Source organism: Scomber scombrus, chromosome 1 (genome assembly GCF_963691925.1).
Source record: "Scomber scombrus chromosome 1, fScoSco1.1, whole genome shotgun sequence".
NCBI lineage: Eukaryota > Metazoa > Chordata > Actinopteri > Scombriformes > Scombridae > Scomber > Scomber scombrus.
Genome location: NC_084970.1, coordinates 25,323,491 through 25,340,430, shown reverse-complemented (window position 1 = coordinate 25,340,430; position 16,940 = coordinate 25,323,491). Strand labels below are relative to the sequence as shown.

The window sequence follows — 16,940 nt, the reverse complement described above, 5'->3', positions numbered from 1 at the left end:
TTTTAAAGGGCAAAAATATTTGTTTATTCAAGTAATGCCATACGCATTTGAGACAAATGTGCATAAAGAGGATGTGTAAAAAAGTTGAATGTAATTCATTTCTAAACATGTTTTGCTCTCTTTTCACCATAATAATGCATAAATTCAAATTCTTGCAGAAAACAAAAACAAAACAGTATGCACTACTCACACTATGCACACTCACAGTTTCCTTTACTGGTAAACGGCTGAGTTATAGTGATGCCTCGTTCTTTGAGGATTGATTATACACTTTGTTAAAGAAGATTTGCTGTATGACAGAAGTCATTTGCATAACTTTCACGTTAAATATGAATGGTGAGGGGTGTAGTAAAACTCAATCACTAGATCCATGACTGAGGTTATCTCACCGTGATTATAAAGGTTATAAATGGTAGGTTTTAAGTTGAGCATAGCTAATGATACTACAATGTCTGCCTCTGAACTCTGAGCTTTAATCTGTTCCCTTGACATCTGAGGGATTTAATTGCAGTCTTTGTGGTTACTGTCTCACATACTGAGAGTGGGACCTGTAGGGTAGAGAGGAGTCCTACTCAGAGCTTCATCAAGGAACTTCAATAGTGAGAGAACTGAAAGTGAAATAAGCTGAGTGCTATTGTAATTCAAAGTAACAAATTGTCAACTGACCTGTGTAGGTAGTAACTGCAAAAATCAGCATTTTTATGGTGATGTCTCTAAAATGTGTTTAGTTTTATGAAGTACTTCAGCAGTGAAATTTTTATTTGTATGGGAATTTTTTACACATGCAAAAAGAGTTTAAATTCACCAAGAAAATTATTTAGCATATTTAAGGCTTGAACAGATTATTTTTGGTCTCACAAGGACAACTCAGAATGCACATCATCTCAAATTCTACATTGCAGCCTTTCAGTTCATTTCATGCACATGACAAGAGAAGTTTGCTCAAGTTTTTGGTTCAATCAATGCAGTGAATATGGGTCAAAACAAATTCATGCACGTATTGGAAATGTGACAGAAGATCTGTGGAGGGAGAAGTAGGTATGTTAATGCATCCAATAAGAGCAACAAATCTGAATGATTGTATTCTATTTAAGTGAGGGAATTAAAGCTCTGACCTGTGATGTCATCATTGACTATTAATGTCACTGGTGACTTATCAATAACTTATCACTAATGGAACATTAAAACTTCCCTTTTATGAGAATCTGCTCTGTTTGTAGTGTGTTTCAGTTTTGTCCTTTGTTGTAAAGACATATGTAAAGACATATGGACTGGATCTAAACTGCCCAAGTTCAAAACAATCAGACTTTTTTCAGTTTATGCATGTATTAATGCTCCCTGTGGACTATAACATTGCTTTGTATTCAGCACAATGCTTTCTGCTGTCTCTCTGCTGACAATAAAATGTCTGAAATAATGCTTTCTTCAAACATCACTAACCAGCTGTTCTTTCTCTTGTTTGCTCTGCCTCTGTATTTCTCTCCCTTTCTCCTCTTGCTTTTTCTTAATTCTGTTCTCGCAAATTCTACTTGGCTGCATGATCTACCTTGATGTTTCGCTCTGGACCAGAAACCAAAGGTGAGTATTTTTTTATTTTATTTTTTATTCTTTAACCTGTAGTTGTTTTTCTCACAATTTTTTTTTCCCTGTTTCCACACTTAATTTATCATAAAAAGGTCTTCAGTCTGACAAAATCTACCCCTCAATAAACTTCACAAACTCACAGTTATAGAATGAGGAGTGTCACATAAACCTTTATAAATAAATCCAAATAGTAGTATTATTAAGTTAAAGACTTAAAGGTCATATTTTGAAGGAGCTGCAGTGCATAGACTATGACAGCTCTATAACAACAGCAAAAGTAAATTCCAACTAACACAAGAGAATCAACATCTAACAACTGACTTATTTTGTGTGTTGAAATCACGCTCGGTATGCCTTGTAAAATTTGCCCTCAGCCTGGCCTGGCTGAAATATCACAATGGAGTACAGTTCTTGGTCACTAAGCACATTCAGTCTACCATTCAGTTTATTTATTTATTGAATTATTTTGGTGCAGTATGATTACTTTCACTGCCTACACTGTTTCAAAGTAGCAGGACCATTCATCCTGTTAGCTTTGATCCTGAACTGGAGCTTTAGAGGTTCATGACAATGTGTAGCACATGAATGTATTGCATTTCACACAGATATTAAAAGCTTTATTTCTTTTACATCTGTCCTAATATTCAGTTATTTTTTTCTGATGAGTCATTTCATGTGCGGTCTGTGTTCAGATTTGTACTTTTTAAGCTTCATGAACTAACATAACTATGAATTTTCAGCTAAATAGGGGATGGTATATTTGCTGACAACTACAACTACTATTATAGTTCATACTGAGTTGAATGCTTGTGAGTGTGACTTCAGCCTGCCAGTTAGCATACTGTTATTGTGTTAATAAATGATGGTTGTAAATTTAAAATGATTGATATTTATGGTTATAGTTTTGCAAAAAGACATCTCATTATCACTATAATGAACCATTTGTGACATTTTTTTTTATGATAAAAATTGGAAAGAAAAAAAAAAGGAGAAACAAACAAGCAAATGTAGTGAGTGGATGCCCACAGAGGAGGCTTATAACTGTAAGAACTTTCAGCAGTTTCTTTGATTTTATGGATAGCCTCTGGAGAAACTCAATGTCAATAGATGGAGATAAAACATGTATAGAAAAGTCTTTCATCGGGTGCTGGTGAGGGTAAAAATCACATAATATTTTAGAAACACTGGCAGGTGGGATTTGAGGGTTATGTGAATTCTCTTTTATACTGTACTGGCCTTTTGTGTTTATTCAGTTATACCAGCAGTGTGGTTACTATCTTGTAGTTTAAGGTTAAAGCGACATCAGTAGACCTACCAGTAGAATGCCTCCTATCTCACTCCGCCTCTCTTTTCTTTGTTCAGTTTTTGTTCTTGATAATTAAAAGCAGCTATTTGTGAAAGTTAGATGAAGAAGATTAATGTGATTCCTTAAGTTACACGATAAGTTTTATCAGGCTTGGGCCTGATATAGGTATATATGTAATTCAGATATGTAATTCTGCTGCCTGGTCTATTCTGTACACACACCATCTATTACATGGCAATCTCTCTTCTATTGCTCTTCCTGAGGTTTCTTCCATTTGTTTTCCCTGTAAAGGTTTTTTTTTTCCCGTGCAAGTTTTTACTTTATTTGATTTTAGGGTGTAAGGACAGAAGACGTATACTGTGCAGATTGTCAAGCCTCCCGAGGCAAATTTGTGGTTTGTGATATTGGGCTATATAAATGGAAATTGACTTGACTGGATTTGACATGACTTGAATGGACTTGGGCTAAATATACAACTTGTGTTAGGATATTTAATATGGATACCTTGATAGCAAACTGCTGCTTATTCACAGATCCAGCCAATACAAAGCAACATTAGCATTTATTTGGAGCCCCGATCAATGTATGTAAGCCCAATACTCCTTCTCCTTCTTGCTCTGTTTTGCTCTCCACCAAGTCATGAGGGAAATATAAATTCAACAGCTGTAGTTGCCACATTAACATTATCTGTTTGTTGTTTGCTGCTGGATATGTAGTCTATGGTTTGCGACACAGTAAAGTTATGGTCTGCAAAACCGAAACAATTAGCTGAAAGACTTTTAAACTCTCATTAAAGTTGTGTTCACATGTTACTTCTGCTGCTCTCAAGAGGCCAAAAAACAACAACAATTAACACAGGTTTAAGATGTCAGATATCGACTACCATGTTCCTATCTTTATGGACTCCTGTTTCTTATACCCCTTCATTCCTGGACTTCACTATTAAGTAGTATAAACTGGAACACTTAAGTTTATTTAGTTTTTTTTATCATCAATTTATCCTGAATAAGGTTCTTGTTCTTTTCAGAATGTTTTTTCATTCTTTATCATAAAAAAACAACACATTAGCACTGTTGTCCCTAAACAGCTGAAATAAGAAACTTACTTTTGCCTGTCTGTCTGTTAGGCATGAAAACACAGATTAATACTTTAAACCTGAAGGCAATATACATTTATTTCATACCACTTTTTCATATGTTGAGATTAATGTGCTTGTCACATTTACAAGTGACATTGTGGATATATGTTGTCATACTTGCTCCTTTTCATGGTCAAGTAGAGATATCTTAATTGACAACTATAAGAAACCAGCTATATTATTTCCCTGTTCTCTTTGTTTATCAAGAGAGGGCAGAGAGATTCATTGTCAACCGTAGTGCCAGGAGAATGAGCAACATGAAGAGAGCTGCCCTTTTCTTGGGCTCCTTTTCGTTCTAATAAATAACATCCAATTAGATGAAACCCTCAAAGATCACAAAAGCAGTTTGCCATTTCTCCCCAGGACACAGGCATCTGCTAATAACCTACCTTTACTCCAAAGTCAAACACTACAATGTAAGAGACAGAGATGTCGAGAAACACAAAAAGTGTTAAAGAATGCAAGTGTTAAAAATGGCCCCTTCCCTACCATATCAATGGCATGAGTATGTGCATACATTTAAATGCAAACACAACTAGTTTTTTCAACAAAACAAAATCAAAAAATATTTCTGTATACTTTTTATTACATTTTTCTTAGCTAAGTTAATTATATTTACAATTTCCAGCCCTACAATATTCCTATAAGTAAAATTGATAATCACAAAATCATTAATGATTCTAATTATTAAAACGTTAGCCCCATTGACATTGGATTTTGGGGGCCAGTGCTGATATTTGCAGAATGAGACAGAGCAGTCAACATACAGCAGTAGTGGAATCTCCCCTGCTACAGCTGCACACTAACTGAGTAAAAATGTTTCTGTTCTGGGTGTGAAGAGTTTCAACTATGCAGTGGAATGGACTAAGCAGAAATGGAATATAATATTCTTAAAAAAATATTTTCATAGTGTTATTTTCAGCTGTATAATCAACTGAAAATAAGAATTATTGTGTTTTTGTTACCTTAAAATGAGCCCTTTATATCTACATAGCAGGTCCTCTTCCATGGAGGCCGCCACGTTGCACCGCCATGGCTCTACAATAGCTCAGAATGGAAACACTGGCTTCCACACTGGCAATCCATTTATTTTGACTCAATTGAGTCCTGATTCATGCTTTTTACAGTGCTAGGAATCATAGGTATCCATGATTAAGTTTGTGAAGGTACACAGTGTTTATCGTACAGTGTAGCATAAGATCTTTATGAGGAAAAAAGTTATTTTTTCCCAATCAAATGACTTGGTAGACGTGAAAGAGTAGTTCAAAACTTGGAGAGATGCTTCACAAGTGTCCCCTTTTTTGTGTTTCTTGCCCTAGCATTAAGGATGTGTTTTCAGTGGATGTCAAGCTCTGCAGATCAATGTAGCCTGTTAAAGAGAAAGTTGAAGAAAGACCAGCTCTCTTAACCACTGCTGGCATGCTGAAAGAGATAATTAGACAGCCTATTTCCATATGATTATAATAGCTAGGGAAGACAGCATGTTTGTGTGGGTTTTGTCAGTTTTCACAGGCGTATTTGGGGACTACTTGATGGAAGTGGTGGGTGTATGTGGGAGTCGTTATACTTGTATGGGTGGTTGAGTGGTTTGTACACGATCAAGGGAGGGCTCCCATATGGAGGTAAAGACCACGGTCAGAGCTGACAGCTTGTCATGACTTGTCAAACTTAGACTGATGTGACACATTAAAGAGTCATGATCATTCAAACTCATGCTTTTAGACTGCGAGGCTTCACAAGAGTAACTCTCAGAGTACTTCTAAATTTGAGCCCCGTAACAAATCCACATAGTGATGATTAATAGGTCTCGAATGCATGGTGGGTGTATTTATAATAAAAGCAAGAGCTTTTGTGACATCTAGAGAACTTGGTAGGCTCTTGAATTACAGTGAGACAAAAGGAGCTAAGGAGGTTGGTAGACACCATCATAGAGGTATCATGAAGAGATTGAGGACTAGAGGAGGTGGGCATGAGTGGATAAAAAAAAAAAGGTAGTAGGTGGTCCCTTTTAAATAAATTGCCCAGAGGAGGCTTAGAAAGTATGTTGTACTTATAGAATGTAAAGTGAAAATGTTTTTATATAGTCATGTATGCTTTGAGTTGTCGCACGCTCAAGACTTCAATAAGCTTATTACCATTAACATTTCATCTGCATTTGAATTAAAAAAAGAAAAATAAGTATAGGTTTCCTTCAATGGTGTGTAGGGTCCAATTGTGTTCACAGAAGGTAAAAAAGAGCTTGAAATGACATCAGCATGTTTAAATATAGCTTGTTTTGAACCACTTTGATTATCTGAGGATAGCAGCATGATGTCCATCTCGTGCTGTCTAGTAGTTAGTATTGCTCTCCATCAGTATACTATCTATCCACATCAAATGGACGTTCTCTCCCGTGTGTCTCTCTCACACTGCCTTGCTTGTTCTCCCTCTTTCTCCTTTTCTCCCACTCTGTTTTTGCTTTTTCTTTGACATTTTAAAGAACACTTTATATCTATAATGACTTCATGTGGCTAAAGAAATGTTGTGCCATTATGAGTGAGCTCATCAAATGCATTATCATTAAAGGCTCTTTTCATTGTGTTTAAAAGCAAAGTTCTGATCACATAGTACACACAGTGGATGGATGGCTACTTTTTCCCCCTTCTTACTATGTCCAGCCTAATACTGGCTACTGTGCACTGCAGTCCAATCACTAAAACACTTGAATCTGTGACTGTATCTGTGAAAATGTCATGTCACATTTGCCACAAATACACATGCATACTCTCTCTCCTCACAAGCTCTTTGCTTCCATTTTCCTTTGGTGTGTGTGGTTAACCCTCTGCTCTGTTTTTATGTGCCCCCTTTCTCCTTCATTGTTTGCTTCTCTTTTGTCTTCAGCCTCAGTTTCTCAAGCATCAGCACCTCGATTTATTCACAATTTTTGTTTTTATGTTCTCATATCACCAAAGCAATGGCCTGGCTCGTTAAAAACATATTTGCTTTTGCAACTTTATTTTTCTGCTTTGATTTTTCATCCAAATGCGGGTTTGTGTATGTCGGGTGGGGTGTAGTGGTGAAGGGTTGGGAACAGGCATGTTTGCAATGGCGGAGGGAGAAAGGTGGGGAAAAAATGGCAAATGACTTCAGACATGAATGATTTAGGCTGTCATCAATCCATTGAATGACTTGTGAAATGTTAGGGTGGGCTTAACAACTGTTCAGTTCGGACTGCTGCTGTCACATAGTGAAATGAAATGGAGATAATAATGCCTCATACCTGATATGACAGGGTAGTCAGAAAATACTCATTTTAACACACACACACACACACACACACACACACACACACACACACACATATATATATATATATATACACACACACACATTCAGAGGCTATTTGTAGGGCTACAAGAGCCCTTTAGAGGGCACTACTCCACTGAGAATAGAGCTACTGGTAAAAATCAACCCTTCAGCACACACTGATTAAGAGGCTCCTAATCTATTATGAATCTTCTGATGCAGTATCAATAATTTCAGTCCAGGTTTGTGAATTGATTTGTGAATGTGTATGCGTATATATTCTTTCTGTAGGGTATGCCAGCTCCTTTGTGGAGAGCAATTGACTGGTGTGTTGTAGACGCTGATACTCATGCAGGGGCAATTTTAGTGGTTTAGATTTAGACATGATCTTGGTATAGCAGGGATAGAGGAGGAGAGGAAAGGAGAGAAAAAGCCTAATGAAGTCTGTTAATTTGCTGCTATCAGAATGAAAGTCTCAGACTAATTACGGCCCTGGGTCATCTAGTCTGCATCACAGGGAGAGGTGGCCCTGCATGGTTCACTTTGATTAGCTCACTCACAACACAGCTCCTCACTTCATTACTCTGATCTCCCTCTCGCTCTCACATTTGCTGGTACTCGCACACCCGCAACTCTGGATGAGGGGGGGTTAGTAGTCCGTGTGCAGACAGACCAGTCAAGCCGTCATGTTAGTATTAGTCAGGATTGCATGAGTGCGTGTTGATGCGGCAGAAAGGGAAAGGTGAGGGCAGGTGTGTCTAGGCAGCTACTGGACGTACTGAATGTCTCTTGTGCTTTCTGTCAGGCTGACTGAAGTCCAGGACTTAGCTGGATCAGAATCGTACAGCGAGTCAACAGTCAAGCCGAACGCCTAGTTTGACTGTTCATCTCCCCTCTGTTGACTATAGAGTTGACAGATGTGTCGGAATGGTGGATTTGTTCACTTGCTGCAGACAGCCCTCCTCCTGTGCATCAGATGTCTCATAGTGGATTTTTGCTTCAGGCAAAGGTGTGTGTGTTTGTGTGTGTGCATTCAAATTATATATATCCGTGTATGCAGTGTTTGCACATTGAATGGTGAGGCCCCCGAATTATCCCTGCTACAGAAACTCCCCTAATAACAGTGATTTAAACTTTACCTGCATGACTGCCTTGATTGACTATTGGAAACAACACAGTGATTTAATTACCCTTTGAAGACTGTTGCCCTCTCAACTTTCGACTCACTGTGCTGGTGTGTCTGTGCTCTCTCAGGGATAGATGATCGTATCACTATAACATGCCATAAATAATGAAGCCTCATCAAGAGAAAAGTCAACTGGAGGGTGTGATGTCTCCTTAGGAAGTGAGATAGTTGGACAAATATTGGATACAATGATGGGCCAAATAAACACACACATACACTGTCTATTTCTCCCTTGTCTCACACTGCTGTCAGTTCCTTATTTCACTTGATAACTCTTTAGATGTTGGTGGTATTAGTTATCACGTTTATGCTCTTTTCATTTGACATTAGTGTTAGGATTTTGTACGTGCGTGTGAGCATGGATGTGTGCAAAAAAGAGGGTTGTTCCTGTAAAGTGTTTTCTCTGATTAGAAATCCATCCTGATAAGATGAATTGCTGGTGTGAGTGTAGTGGGCTGGGGAGAAGGCGGATGAGATTTTGGTGTGTGTGTTTATGAGTGTGTGTGAAGGGTGAGGGGTGAAGGGTGGTGGTGGATTTTGAGTTGTTACTTGCTTGTCTCTGAGGCCTGCCTGTCATGTATAGCATCAGTCATGCTCTTTCACAACAGTTTTATTTCATCCACCATTCCCTTTAGTGCTTTGACGACACAATTCACTGATACTGCCTTGTGGGAAGTGCTACTGTTTGTGGGAAGCGTGTGTGTGCAATGTTACCAATTGTCATCTTTTTGTCAAGTGCCTTTTAAACTGGCAGAGATTGGTTCAGGACCATTCAGTGAAGTTATCACAAGTGAGAGGAGCAGATAACTTAACATCCTTTTTCTCGTCTCAGGAAAAGAATAAAACTTTCCCTCTCTTGTGTTTATTCTTTTTTCTTTTTAGTTCAAGATGAAAACACACACTGACATGTTTATTTTCTTTTTGTTTCTAATAGTGTGAATAATGCACAATACATCTTTTCTCCAATGTATACTACAGCTGAGGGTAAAGGAAAATTGAGACAGCCCTTCATGTTTGCTCTATTTTTCATACTTATTTCTCCTGCTACTTTGTCCACAGTCCTGCCATCAAGTTGACATTTATCACAGGCCTCCATTAAAAGGCCTTAACTGGAAAGTGCTTAGATGGTAGACAGCTAGCACTGTGTTCACCACGGCCGAGCAGGCCTGTCAACTGACACTGTTCTTAGTGCTGATGTCTGTCTCTGCTGCAACCGCAACCTTTCTGTGGTGTCTGATCTTAGCTTCTGATGCTAACTGCGGTTTTAGTCAATGGCTTTATTTGTAACTAATATCATCCTGGCACGTTTATGCTCTGATTTTCTGATTTTCTCTAGCTCTGTCTCACTGAACAGGTGCAACGTTTTTTTTTTTTTCTTGTAGTGTGTCATCTTTTCACACAAATTAATGTTGGCAAATCTGCTTGTCATTGGAGCCTAAAATATCCACTGTATGTGCACCATACATGCGCTTGGTTCTTCTCTACTTTGCTAGACCTGTGATGTGATGCAGACTCCCCATTGCTCTGCACTCACAAGTGTATTCTTATCTTCCCCACTTCCTGGGTGATAGCGCAATCTGATAACTACAACAGTCGCCGCTCCCTCTGATTGATTAACCAGTGACCTCTGACCCGCTGCGGGACATTTTAATTGGCTAATGTATAATGAGCAGGCTTCCCTGAAGAAGAGCTGTTTTAAGGCCAGAGAGGATGGGGAAGAGGAGGGGGGTTGCTGGAAGGGGGCAATCTAATTAGCTGATTTAACTGATAACACCTGAGGCAGCGCGGTGAGTGTGCAAGTACATGTGTGTTTGCAATATGATTTTCTATCTTATCACCATCTCTTGTGTGATAGAGATGGATGCAGCCCTTGCAGTATTATATGAGGATGATTCATGGATTATATGACCAAGCCAAGTATGTTTTATATGCACTGAAACAAGGTGTTTAATACTCTGGTATTTTGTGTGTGACTCTGTGTGCTGTTGTAATAAATGAGATTCTGTGAGGCTATAAGTTATGATGAGTAGATCAATACTACATCTTAATGCAGTAAGCTGGAGGCTTTCGAGGGCATGCTCCTTATATTGCATCCAAATACCCAATAACATCAAATTCAACATTATATTCCCGTAAGAATAAAGACTTAAGTACTTTATGCTGTTTTTTAAGGTAAATATTGACATCTTCACATTGCAATTTATTTAATTCATGCCTTATGATTTATATTTGTACTTGATAACAGGCGCTGCTCTGCTGTGACTGCTGTCCTTCATGGTGACTGAGATCAATTAGTTTTTGTGTTAGCAATTTAAATTGTTTTGCATCTGTCATTTAACCTCTTGAACCTTTATTTTTTTCCCCTCTTTAACAAGCTGGAGAAAATAGTTACAAATAGATTTTAATCATGTTGTGGTGCATTATCATATACTGTATGATCTGTAGCTGTTTGTTTCAACACACTTGTTGAAGCTACAGGATATGATGCTTATACTGATTTTTTCAGACCCAAAGGGTTTTTTTAATAGCTGGATTATATCAAAGATAAAAAAAGAAGATATGTTGACATCTTTGGACATGTTTTGATCTTGAATAGGGCTAAAAACTCAAATTTATTTTAATTGCTGTATGCCATCTTTTTTTCTAGATCAATCAAATAATTGTTTGGTATATAACATGTCAGAAGATGGAGAAAAGGCCAAATTGATATTCAAATTTTCCAACTAATGGTCCAAAATTCCCCCAAAAATGTTATTGGTGACCAAGAAAATGGGCAAATAAACATTCTCACATCTTAGAAGCTCAAAACACTTTTTTACTTAAAAAACAAACAAAAACTAAAAAAAAAGTAAAATTGCCAATTAATTTTCTGTAATTAAATGACCTACTGACTCATTTTTTCAGCTCTAAACTCTAATAATCTGCGTGTTTGGTGTTTGTAATTGTGGACCAACAAAAGTTAAACTTGATGTTAAAAGTTAATTTGCCTTTTCCTCCAGTTGTCTGTTTGATCTCATTGTTTTCTACTTGCTTCTTTTTTACTTAGGATTTACAGGGCAGTTGTTCTTTCTTTACTTGAGTCTCTGTGTGTATCACGCTGCAACGGGCAGGGTGCAGTTCTATGAAATGTATTTTTATCTCTTCCTTCTCTCTCTTCTCTCTTTTCCATGGTACACATTTTCCATTGTCCTCCTTGTCCGTCCTTTGTGTTTTCACCTCTCATGTATTGAAAGACTGTGAGGAGAATGTACCAACTGAGGACCCACGTAAGTCAGAGGATAACTTAGTGTGTTAATGTGTTTCTGTGTGTGGTGGGGTGTACTGTACTGTAGGTGTTCATGTTTGTGGACATGCTAGCAGTGTATTCTGCGGGAGCTCCCAGCATACCTCTTCACTTTTTAATTAGATACAGCATCCCTGAAAGAAGACAAGCCCAAGTGGAACAGTGAAAATACTTTTCCTGTGATTCTTCTCCTCTCTTCTCCTCTGCTCTCTTGTCTTCTGCTGCCCTCTCCTTTCCTCTCTTCTCCTCTCTGCTCCTCTCTTCTCTGCTCCTCTCCTCTCTGCTCCTCACCACACAAACCATAATTACAGCACCAGACAATTACCCAGCATACTCCTGGGATGCACATTTTGTTCTCTTAATCTGATGTCTTAAATAATTAAAACCAACCATGAACTCCTTTTTGAGCATAGCTCGAGAGGGTTGTACTTGTGTATATATCTCTGCGTGTGTGTGTTCTTGGTTTGTTGTTTTCTTGTTTGCAATCCAGATGTCAGGATTCCTCCCCTAACTACCACTAGCACAGCCACAATCACACCTTTGTGGCTCCCTGTGATCTAGAACAGATTTACCTTCACCTATAACCTGATTACTATATGTGCAGCACTGTGTTTATGGAAAAGCCACACGAATGGTTCACTCATACCCTACTCTGTCAGTGGTGTGATCACAACACTCTCCCATAATCCCTTTTTCCACGCTTCTCCAACTGCATAGCATCCTGCAGTCATGGCGAACTGCATCATATCTCTGACTTTTATATATATGCAAACATACAAAAAAAAAAAAATTATGGTTGATTCAGACAGCAGGACTCTTAAAATGAGTACTGTTTCACAGCTAAGGCTGCAGCTAGGAATTATTTTCATTTTCAATTATTGGGCCCGTTGCTTTTTTGATTAATGCTTTTGCCTATAAAATGTCAGAAAATATTGACAGCTGTCTGTCACATTTCAACTTGTCCTAGCTGACAAGGTGAAAAATGTCTTGTTTTGTTTGACTTACAGTCCAAAACCCAAAGATATTCAGTTTACAATAATGTAAAATAAAGGAAAGCAGCAGCTCATTTTTGGAAGTTGGTACCACATAATATTTCGGCAGTCTTGCTTTATAAATTACTTAAAGGATGAATCAGTTATCTAAATATTTGTAGATTACATTTTCTGACAATCAGTTGTTCAATTAATCGACGTATCATTCGAACTCAATAAATGATAAAATGTAACTGGACAATCTCTACATTCCAGTTGACTTTCGTTATGTTGTACCTGGAAAAAAATGATATGTAAATCTCATAATCCCATGGTAAATGAATTTGTGTGTTTTTTTACATATCAGCAGTACAGTAAGTGTTTGCATTTGTGTAAAAATTGACCTTGTGTGTTGGGAATAATTCAGTATTTCTGTCTTCATCAGCCAAAAAAGAAGAGGAGGACCTGGAGGATAAGAAATCCATAAAGAAGAGAATTAAAGCGCTTAAGGTGCTCGATCCCAAGATTGCACAGAATTTGTGTAAGTATTTGTTTCCTCTCAGCTTGTTCCTTTTCCTCATCTCACACGGACTACATTTATAAACTTCTACTCTATGTGTCTTAATGTTATAGTAAACTGATTGCTGCTGTCATCTCAGCTTTCACAGCTCCTCACCACTTTGCACTCACTTATATGTTTTATCTACATTAAGTTTCCATATGTCCATTATGTTCTTTGCATGTTATGCAAGTGACTAAAAGAGACTTCTGGAATGGAATGAGCCACTTATTTTCCTTGTTGCTATAGTAATTACATTTTTTACCGTGAACCTGGCCACTGTTACCTGTGACACATGTCTCCACACACAGAGTTAATTAACTATGTTAAGCATCATTATGGTAAAAAGAAACATGAGGAAAAATGCTACCATGTATGGTGACATCAATCTCTGTCTCAGTTTCCCCCTTTCTCTTCCTAACTATCTCGCACACACACATTAACACACAAATACACGCATGCTTGATCTTAAAATGACCGGTTTAAAGGCACCCGGCATTAATGAGGATCCAGCTGATCTCTTAAGCACTTCCAGATCTTAGCACCTCATTGGCTTATATCAAGGGGAGCTGTGACCTTTGTTTCATGTATTAAAAGAAAATGAGACTAATCAGCCTAGTAACGGTGATAAATCATGCAGCGGAAATTATAGAGCACGAATGAGGAGAGAAAAAAAGGAGAGTAGGCGGTTTATGTGTTACACCATGGGAGGTAAAAAGTTTAAAAAGCTCTGATTGAGGTTGAGAAGGCGTATGTGGGGTTTTAATTCAGATTGTGTCACTATTAAGATAGAGTGCAATTTTATTCCATGTATTGAGTTTTAATGAGTCAAAATTTCATTCTCACAAAGAAGTTACTTGGCTGACTTATGGCACATTTGTACATATTTTTGACCAGTTTGTCAGTCAAAGATCCATTAAAGGCTCTATGTGTAGAATTGTGAAGCGATTTACATGTATTAATAATTTTTTTTATTGCCAATGAGTGAACGGACACTAATGTTACTTAAAAAAAATAAAACCGTACCTGACTTTCACGTTGCCTGTAACAGTGTAACTGTGGACTGATTTCTATTTGAATTACTTGGGATGTATTTTCCATGAAAATTCAAAGGGTGTGATGCTTTTGCGCGCTCCAGAGAGCCTTCCCTCTCCCGCTAATGTCAATAAGAAAATGGCACAATGACACAACACAGCAAATACAAAAGTCCGACCAGAAACACCCTGCTATAGTTTCGCACTACGATCTTGTGAGTGAGCATACGAGCTTAACGGCCACAGGCGTCGCTTAGGAGAAAGAATTTCTGATTACTACATACCGAACCTCTTAAAATTATGCTTTTGTTTTTAACTTATTGTGTTTTGAAGTCTGCCAACCCAAACTGTGCATGATGCCACCTAAGTAATTATTACTAACAGTTCCTTTTATCGGTCTGCTTGTCTTATTTTTCAACTTCACATGAATTCTTCAGCATTATGTTTCCTTTCAATGCTACCCACCTGAAAATTCTTTCAAACCAAAGGACATTTCCTCGATTAGCTGTGGCATCCTCCACACTATTGTCAGAGGCATTACATTTTAAAATATTTTTTTCTTTTATAACTTTAGGTAGGAAGTTGGTTTGTATATTATCAGAAAATAAGATTAGAAAATATTTTTCCTGAACCCTAACCCTAACCCTTTTGGAGTTATTTCTGGTTTTGCTGTATATTATATCAATTTGATGTCTGTTAAATACAAAACACATACACCAGGGTATTAGCTGATAGATACTCTACAAGGAGATTGTATTACCACAGGTTTAACATCTTAACCTTCAGAGATTGTTGATTGAGTCATCATGCTCTTAGACAGGTCACAGATCTTTTAACTGGCAGGGTCCTTGAAATGGCTCCACTGGCTAGACTAATAATTTATTTTGACAAGACATTTGCCATTTGGTCCCAGATGGTGCCACTTGCTTGCGGACTCATGCTTGCTAAACAAGTATCATCTCTCAAATCATTTTTTTAGAACACAGTTTTATGTCTGGCTGACTAATGCACTGATTTCTATTTCAAAATGTAATAAACCCCTTTATGCACCATCTCATTTTCCAGAACTTTTTTACAAAACATAAAACTTAAAACATTTAAACAAAACAAAACATATTGGTAATAATAATGATAATAAATTAAACAATACAACAATTTACTTATCGGCATAGTAACATCAACAAGCACACACACATAAGGAGTCTCACACCACCCCAAACCCCATCCGATACATCTGTTACACATGTCATCTGTAAAAGAATAAACAAAAAATAAAATTAATGAACCATAATCAAATAATATTATGATTTACCTTTAAAGCTGGAGTCTGGATCCTTTAAATATAAAAGCATGTCTATTACATTCAAGACATTGCCAAATGAGTGCACGCAATGGTGATTGAGCCTGTCTTTGCCAGGTAAATCCCATTGTATTTCATCGTATACTGGAGTTTTAAAATCTGGTGTCTGTGGCAACTTTTCTGCACTGGCACACTGGTAGCGATGTGTTTAATGTTAGCAGCAATGAATAGTTTTTGACTGTCGACTGGGGCAGAGTGTCCTCAGTGTGCACCAACTTTGTCATGTCGCCAGGATGGGGCTGACTCATGTAAAAAGCATTGGAGGTCTGCGGCGATGTGTTATTACATTTACTGCTAGAAGCGGGTTTGCAGGTTTAATTAACCTAATGTCTTAATCTTTTTAAAAAAAAAATTAATTTCAGTCTAAGTTTGTCTTGTTTTTTTTCTTTTTGTTTGTGATTTAAAAAAAAAAAAAAAAAAAGTATTTGTATGACCAAATGTCAGAAAATGCCACATAACAGGCCACTAATGAATCATTTTTGTATTCACCACAGCATTGTTGCATTTCTTGTCTGTTTCTGTGTAGCCATCTTCCTGGGTTCCTTCCGTATGCCTTATCAGGAAATCCGTCGAATGATATTGGAGGTGGATGGGGAGCAGCTCACTGAACCTATGATACAGGTAGGGAACATTTTGCACAAGGCTGTAAACATGTGTGGACTCATCTGCTCACTGTAACTAGGATTTGCACCCACCAAGTTCTGACAAGAGAAAATATATATTTTTAGTGATGCCCTTCTCCTTCTCTATTGTCTTGATTATTTGTCTAGCTTGAAACAGCATATAGCCTGAGGCTGAAGTATCGGGCATTTGTAATGCCTACTGTACAACAGCGGTGGAAGTTTGAGACTCAGGCAATCTGTGAATAAATAAATAAATAAATACCATGCCGATGTTAAGCAGTATCTTATAAATACTATTTTTCTGCTCTTCTTTTTTGTTGCTTTTTTGCAGCCATGACTTCTATGTGTTTAACAGTCACATTTGGGTTTAATGACAGCTGGGCTTAGTTCAGACCCGAGAAAAACATTTCAGAATGTTGCAGGGAAAGGTTGCAGCAGCGTGAACTGGCCCATCTCATCTCGATGGAACCTGGCTGACAGTGTTGTCTGTGACTCAGCTAGTCAAATGAAGCTAGCCAGTGGCTGGTTGTAGTATATGAGGCACGTCACCTGTTTCAACAGCCAATCAGCTCATAATGAAGTCAGTTGGTGAAGTCAGCAAACTTTCAGAT

The 16,940-nt window shown here is 37.8% G+C and overlaps 1 protein-coding gene and 1 long non-coding RNA gene across 2 annotated transcripts in view; both read left to right on the top strand.

The window, feature by feature from the left end:
- Positions 1–16,940, top strand: part of LOC133991015 (uncharacterized) — a 558,552-nt gene that overhangs the window by 248,665 nt on the left and 292,947 nt on the right. The window lies entirely within an intron of this gene.
- The window catches only part of LOC133977789 (protein diaphanous homolog 3-like), a 176,466-nt gene that overhangs the window by 54,656 nt on the left and 104,870 nt on the right, over positions 1–16,940 (top strand). The window contains exons 18-19 of the mRNA XM_062416074.1: positions 13,199–13,294; positions 16,233–16,327. Of these exons, the coding sequence (XP_062272058.1) occupies positions 13,199–13,294; positions 16,233–16,327 (191 nt within the window). The remainder of the gene's footprint in view (positions 1–13,198; positions 13,295–16,232; positions 16,328–16,940) is intronic.